Source organism: Rhagoletis pomonella, unplaced genomic scaffold (assembly GCF_013731165.1).
Source record: "Rhagoletis pomonella isolate Grant_MI unplaced genomic scaffold, Rhpom_1.0 Rhpom_scaffold_00008, whole genome shotgun sequence".
NCBI classification, from domain to species: domain Eukaryota; kingdom Metazoa; phylum Arthropoda; class Insecta; order Diptera; family Tephritidae; genus Rhagoletis; species Rhagoletis pomonella.
Genome location: NW_023458562.1, coordinates 24563373 through 24571576, shown reverse-complemented (window position 1 = coordinate 24571576; position 8204 = coordinate 24563373). Strand labels below are relative to the sequence as shown.

Sequence of the window (8204 nt, the reverse complement as noted above, 5' to 3'; positions counted from 1 at the left end):
TTTCATAATCAGAATTGAACCTTTAAATACGAAAAAGTATCTTCTTTCGTTTCTTTCTTATTTGTGTATGCATGTTTATAAATTCACTATACTAATTGGACATAGGTCAAATTTATTTTAAAGTTTTTTTTCGTTGATGCCAAGGGTGTACCTTAGGAAGTGGTAAAATTTCAATTTGATAGCTGTTTGTAGATAGATACTCATCATTAAATTAGACTGCCTTGCATCTCAAGACTGGATCCAAGGAGAGTATTTAATTAATTTTATGGTTTTTTGAGGTTTGTACTCACATATCCGTATGTATGAATGTATAGGTACATATGTATATAAATGAACTTTAAAAATAATAGAAACTGTTAGAAATTTAATAGAAAGTTTACTAACTTAAAAAATTAATTAAAAATAAATAAATAAATTTGTGAGAGGAATGTACCCATCTTCTTATGCGAAGTTCTTTCTTTTTTTCTTTCCACAATATTTGTACAATTTAAAAAAACCAATGCTGCGTAAACTGTGTGAACAATTGTGGATATTTTCGCAACACATACGAGTCAGTGGACAAAAATTCATTTAATTCGCAGAATTTTTGCTATTGTATTTGGAACTTTTTGTTCATAATTATTTAGCATACAGCGAAAATGAAGCTAAAATCTCACTTAGACTTAATTCACTAGCGCAAATTAGATTGACCGTCAAAGCCTAATAAAAAGAGGAAGGAATGTCATTGCCTATTTATTTGTGAGATTAAAAATATTAAAATAAAAAATTGTTGTATTGTGCGTTAGTTTCAGCATTTAACGTTTGTGATTTTCGTTAATTTTGTATCTTTCAGACCCTCATTTCCGCTTTTAATTTTAATGCATTCACTGTCACTCATACGCCCTCACAGTGTCGTGGCACACCTTGAAATTAATGCGAAATTACTACTGTTTCAGGCCCTTTTCAAGTGTTATTTTAACAATTTGTATACATTTTATGAGTAATAAAATACTTATCGTTTGCTGACTGTGTCTAAATACACAATGATGCACCTAATGTAAAGGCAAAAATTTTGGCACAGAAGCTGAAGGGGGTATCGGTATACATAGGTGTAGTTGAACCCAGGTTGAAATACCCGGAGCCTATAGGAAAGCATATGCCCATGTTTCAGGCTGAAATATTCGTTTTATAAAGGTATTTAACATCAACCCAAATCACGGTAATCATAACAATACAATCCGGCCAAGATTCTATTAAAACCCTCAGATTTCATTACTTCTAAACTGGTGATGGAGTGTTTTGATAAGCTGAGTACTCTTGGGCTGGCCGATCGATTTTGGTTTCTCTGGATTCTGGGGCATATAGGTATAGAATGAAATGAGATTGACAATAGACTTGCGAGGAAAGAACCAACATCCCTTTTTATCAACCCAGAGCTCTTATATGGCATAGGAAAGGTGGCCATCTATCAGATCTAAAGTACATGTAACTTAAAACGATTTAAGAAATGTATTAGCTTATCCAAGACATTGCCGCCAGTACACCAAAAAGAACTATCACCTGACTATTTACTGGAATTTACTCGCAGGAGCGATGCAGATTTTGCAGAACGGATATCGACGCTGCACAGACGTAAGAGACACCTGAGTGAACATTTAATAACCGAAAGCGTAGTGAAATCCAGAAATTTAGGCTCAACATAAAAATTCCTCTGGGTTAATAGATACTCTATAAATCCATGAAGGGGGCACAAGCTTTATCGCCGACAATAATAATAACAATGATGCTGTATTTTGGAACGATACTCCGTCATCCCTTGTTATAGTTGATTTGTAAACCAACCGGTTTCGGTATTGTGCCATCTTCTACAACAACAACCTAAAAGCAAATATCGTTTTTCATCGAAGAAATATTGTCCGAATTTTACTATAGCTTGACGAAGTTCAACGGCTATGAAAACAAAAATCCACTTACATTAACGGCTAACGGCCACTGGTTCATATTGATTTGTTTGAAGTACATAAACTAAAGTTGGCAAGCCAAATTTACTCAACTTAACTTTGAAGAGGCTGTTATTGAACAAGTAGTTTTTAAGCAAAAACAAAACCGACTTCAATTATCATATACAAATGTAAGAATACTGTTCATTTCTTCATGATCCAATGATCGGATCTAAACCAAATTAATATGGGAGCACCTCGGAGGTACCACCTTTCCTTTACAAAACCATAGGAATCGGTTAATGTGGTCCAAAGTTATGCGGTAATATTTGTACAGAAAAAAATATTCCGACGAACAGATAAACTCTTACTTTTTAGAAGTCGGTTAAAAAGAAAAAATTATTAGCAATTTAAGTTGCTGAATAATCTGATTCATGAATTTATTGAACTTCTATTTTTTGAACTGAGAAGACAAATGCTTTTGCATTAGTATTAAATAAGTAATGCCTCAGTGTATATACATATGTGCATATAAAAGAACTCATATGCTTATACATAATTTCACGCATTTCTATAAGCTAAATGGTAAGAAAATTGCTTAGGCATGCTTGGCTGACCGATAAAATGAGTAGCCCCATTATTTAAAAGGGTGTTCAAGTACGCAAGCACGAATGAGTTAAAAGCGCAAACAAAGCGTAGAAATAAGGTGTACTCCAACTGCCAAGTAGGAAAAATAGACCTTAACTTAGATACTTGTACAAGATAGACAACTTTCGAACTCCATCCCACAATGGCGCAAATCTTAAATTGTTAGAAGAGCCAAAGCTTTCTGATAGTTAATTAAGACTCTAAACTTTCCTCGAAAAGGAATATTGCAGAGTGGTGAAAGAAAGCGCACAATGCCTTCTAATCTTTCAAGAGTAGATAATATATTGGCCATATACATTGTTAGATCTATCCTCATCTTTGACCCGTTGATGTGGTGAGGGGCGGTTGAAAATAAAACCTAACTATCCAAGATTCAAAGAATGCAACGACAAGCATGTCTGTTTATAGACAGCGGCGTTAGACACATTCCTGAATATTCCACTCACAGACATCTTCAAAATCCACTTAAGGCTACGAACTGCAATTTTTTCCACAGCAAATTGTCAATCTCTTCTAGGCCCTGAGACGTAGTGATATATTGCGAAAGTTGGAAGCAACAACTGAGCCAGAAAGTGATCTGAGATAGGATGACGGGAAGTGGTTTAAAACAGTTGAGGAGATCGCTGGGCAGTTGGCAACAGTCACGCTAACTCTGGCCACTGCTCAATGAACGAAAAACACGGAGATTTTTAAGTCCCTCCAAATCGAAGTTTCAGCTTCTGCTTAAAAGACACAAGACCATTAACCAGATTCGGAGATTTCCATAACGGTTTCTGCAGAAGATGTTGGAATGAGGAAGAGTAAGTGCCCTGCACTTAGGAGAATGTGCCTCAAATTTCTGGGAGATCACTTCCTGGATGGTTTAGGCAGCTGGAGGAAAGCTACATTCGAGGGTCTATTAGGGTTCACCTAGAATTTGAGGTGTTTTAGAGATTCCTGAGAAAATATCTGGTAAAGTCCTCTTCTGGACATTCCAGTGGGCCCGTGCGGCCTTCGAGTCAACTCTTCGACTAGAGCTGTGCATCTAACCTAACCAAACCGAACCTAGCCTTATAATGCTGCAATATCTTTCATTGGTGTAGATTTTCGAAGATATAATTTCCGTATAAAGAAAAAACTTAATTCAAATTAAAAAAAAAAATATATATATATATATATATAAAATGGACGAAAATGTTGTTTATTGGAAAACGCAAAATTTGAACTACCAAGTCGGGTTTCGGCCGGAAGTGGGTTAAACTGACCGGAACTGACCATTTATTTAAATGGAATATGTATGTTTTTACTACAGATTCGCCTTCTGTGGATAAAAATACGTAACTTTTTATAGGAAGTACCTTTTGACGTAGAATACGTCTTACCTTAAGGTATGGGGGCTATGTTCAAATGTTGTAGTTGTAATTTTTAGAGCTTCACAAAAACGCTTATTGCACGAGAACTGATAAAGCGATTTCAAAGAAAAGTGTGGCGTTTCAAAGAAAAAATTCCAAACCTGTCGACAGATTCATTTTTGTAAATAACCAATTCGGTTTCTGTCGTAAAAACAACGGTAAACATTGCCTTATTTTGGGGTCAATTTTGAGCCTTTAAAGTGCTCTAGCAACTTATTGTTGGCATATATAACTTTCATTTTCGGGATATAGGTTCTTTGGAGCAGTAGAAATATTATCGGGTACAAATTTTATATAAATTTAACAAATATTGAGCATTTTAAGGCAAAAAATTGTTGAAAAAATTTGCAAATTTTTTTCATTACCAAAATGCTCGAAAACCGCTCGAATGATTTTGTTTTTGTTTTCTTTAATCAAAAACTCAAGAGTTTTCCTTTCGTTTGGTATATGGGAAGTATTGGTTGATATCTTCTATATATGTTTATTTTATTCAAATATATGGGCATAAATGATTTTCCATACAAAATCACCTCGTCATCATTTTGCAAACACGTGCATATGTTGGAAGTGTGGGAAGGAGACAAAAAGTATGTATGCGTATGTAATGCGGCTTTTGATCGCAGCGTATGTACATATGTAAATGCATATATACGTACATATGAAAGTTTCAGTTAATGTGGATCTGTTTGGTTTTGTTATCGATATTTTTATCGATTTTGTTATCGATTTTGCTATCGATTTTGTTATCGATATTTTTATAGATTTTGTTGCCGATATTTTAATCGATTTTGCCATCGATATTTTTATCGGTTTTGTTACCGATATTTTCACCGATTTTGTTATCGAAATTTGTATCGATGTTGTTATTGATTTTGCTATCGATATTTTCGGAACTTATCGATATAATGATCGATATTTTTATCGATTTTGTTATCGATTTTGTAATCGATTCTGTTATTGATTTTATTATTGATTATTTATCGGTTTTGTTATCGATATTTTTTCTTGATTGTTTTAACAATTTTGCTATCGATATTGTTATCGCTTTTGTTATCGATATTTTTGTCGCTTTTGTCATCAATATTTTTATCGATTTTTCTATAGATATTGTTATCGCTTTTGTTGTCAGTATTTTTATCGGTTTTTTTTACCGATTTTGCTATCGATATTGCCATCGCTTTTGTTATCGATAGTTTTATCGATTTTTTTATCGAATTTATTACCGATTTTGTAATGGATTTTTTGATAGATTTTGTTATCAATTTTGTTATTGATTTTGGAATCGATTTTGTTATCGATTTTGTAATCGATTTTTCGATAGATTTTGTAATCGATTTTTTATCGATTTTGTAATCGATTTAGTTAACGATTTTGTTATCGATATTTTTATAGATTTTGTTATCGATTTTATTATCGCTTTTGTTATCGATATTTTTTTCTTAGTTTGTGCTTTCGTTTTTGACTTGGATATGCTCTTAACCATACCACGTATTCTACGTTTAAATTTAGCGGGTGTATCTCCGATACAGCCTGCAGACCAAGACGAAGGCGCTGGACTGTTCCTTTTTCAACATCTTAATGACCTTCGATTTTCAACTCGCACTGGACTTCTAAAATGGACGAAAACGTTTTTATTTATATTGATTTTACTAATAAATTTATTTGCTCACTTTTTATAGCGATTTATGAGAAACTCACTCACTTCTAACCACAACACTACAGCGGCCGTCAGTACCCCAAAAACTTAACTACTGCCCTGACAGCCCTATTTCATTTCAAATGGCACTTTTGAAAAATAAAAATATTTGAATACAATTTTGTGCAATCCCTCGCGAAAACAATTATTTTTACAAATACAATTTTCTAGTTTCTACAGTTGATGGAACCGAACTTAGTTTTAGCAAAGTAAAACTTATTTAATTGCTAAATGGAAATTCAAAAGTGACAGCTTATTCGGTACTTCTGTTTTTTCTATTTGGCACTATTTTATGGCCAGTATGGCACCTCATACCCGAAATCCTGTCTACGCCACTGCGGGTGTGTGCTTATGAAAATTGTATTCTAAACTTTTGAATCGTCATTACGTGCATTAGGAATGCCCTTGTGGTAATATAAAATTAAAATACCAACAAAAATGCTGTGCACCCATAGCATTTGAAGGTGCCACTCACAGCTCAAAGTGTTGAGTGACTAAGAGTACACACGCATACGTACTTAAGGGCGCACGGCATCAACTAAATTTAGAAGTATATACACATTGTAAGCGCTTAGAGCCTATGAATTTTGTTTTATGATCTTTTGCTTTCGAATTACGAAGCGTCGCAGCAATGTCGTTGCAAACACACGCTTGCGCAAATGCACGCAATGCCCGCGGCTGCTCCGACTAAACCTATTCGGAATCATAAGCAATTTGAGTTTCATGAAAGCAATTACATATTTCGTATACATATATACATATGTATTTGTGGTTTATCGTGCTAAACGTGTGAAGGGTAAAACTGTTAGATATAAAAATAAGGAAGGTAACAAAGAATTAATCGTAAATTGAATAAAAACTTAGATGTAAATACATATGTAATTAAAATTGATATTGAAAGGCGTTAAATATTGATTAAAAAACAATGCCAAAAACGCTTTAAAAGAACAAAGAAAAGTAATTACATATATTTCTTTATAAAAAGAGGAAAACTACTTTTTTAATATAAATTTTTTACCGCGCTTCTTTCGTTTATTAATCTTATAAGTTGTATTGACATACTTCTAAATAAAGCTTGAGCTCATTTTGTTAATTATCCTCCTTCTTTTTTTTGTTTTGTTTTTTTTCTTCCTAACAGATGAGGTGTGGCTGCATATATTGGGTGGATAAGATGTTAAATAAATCCTTTTATCATTTGGGCGTTTTAATTGCTAAACATCCTGGCTATTTTATTATAATACCGGTGCTGCTTACTATGCTCTGCATGACTGGGTAAGTACTTTCGTAAGAAGCTGTCTACATATATTTGTGCAAGCTTAATACGGCCTGCATTATAAAGGACCTTTTTTTATTTTTTTTTTTTTTATTATTCAGCTATCAACAATTAAAATACCAAATTGATCCCGAATATTTATTTTCACCTGTCAATGGAGAGGGCAAGGCTGAACGTGCTATTGTTGAGAACTATTTCAAGGTCAATTACACACATCGCTTCAATGTTGGACGCATAACGCGACCTGGTAAGTTTAAGAAGATTTAGTAATAAAAAGAAGACTCTCAGAAAATATAATCAATTCACATAAATTTTCTACAATTACTTTCTTCATAATTTTTCAATTACATTAACATGTTAAAATAGAATGAAATAAAATTAAAAACCAAATCAAATCAAATAACAAAAAAATATATAAAAATAAAAATTAATAATAATAATAAATTATTGTAAAATTGTAAATAATTGTTATAAAGGCCAAAAAAATAACAAAAACAAATAAGTCTGATGAGGAAATGTGGTGATTTCCGAAATAGCTATCACTTCTACCATTTTTTCAAATTATTGTTGCTTTTCCACAATAAAATTTTCATTTAAAACGGCCTCGAGCTCAATATAAGTTGTTGAATATAATTGTTATAAAGGTCAAAAAATAACTAAAACAAATAACTTAAGGACGAGCACACCTAAAAGTTAAACATTCTAAAAATAGAATTATTAGCAAAAACCAACAATACCAACAACCACATGATCAAGTGAATTGCAGCGGAATAGTTGCGCTTGATTGTGTTGGCATAACAAAAATGAAAATAGTGGAAAAAAGCAAACGATAATTTACAAGGCGTACTTAGCACGGTGCATAGGCAACTGGCTGAGTCAGTGGGATCGTCGGTTCGAATCCTACTGAAAGAAGTCTGATGAGGAAATGTGGTGATTTCCGAAATAGCTATCACTTCTACCAGTTTTTCAAATTATTGTTGCTTTTCCACAATAAAATTTTCATTTAAAATGGCCTCGAGCTCAATATAAATGGTTGAATATAATTGTTATAAAGGCCAAAAAAATAACAAAAACAAATAACTTAAGGACGAGCACACCTAAAAGTTAAACATTCTAAAAATAGAATTATTAGCAAAAACCAACCACATGATCAAGTGAATTGCAGCGGAATAGCTGCGCTTGATTGTGTTGGCATAACAGAAATGAAAATAGTGGAAAAAAGCAAACGATAATTTACAAGGCGTACTTAGCACAGTGCATAGGCAACTGGCTGAGTC

At 33.1% G+C, this 8204-nt stretch overlaps 1 protein-coding gene across 1 annotated transcript in view; it reads left to right on the top strand.

The window, feature by feature from the left end:
- Positions 1 to 7298, top strand: part of LOC118745233 (patched domain-containing protein 1-like) — a 129698-nt gene extending 122400 nt beyond the window's left edge. Inside the window, exons 2-4 of the mRNA XM_036478759.1 lie at positions 6793 to 6926; positions 7029 to 7174; positions 7294 to 7298. Of these exons, the coding sequence (XP_036334652.1) occupies positions 6793 to 6926; positions 7029 to 7174; positions 7294 to 7298 (285 nt within the window). The remainder of the gene's footprint in view (positions 1 to 6792; positions 6927 to 7028; positions 7175 to 7293) is intronic.
- The last annotated feature ends 906 nt before the right edge of the window (positions 7299 to 8204 follow it).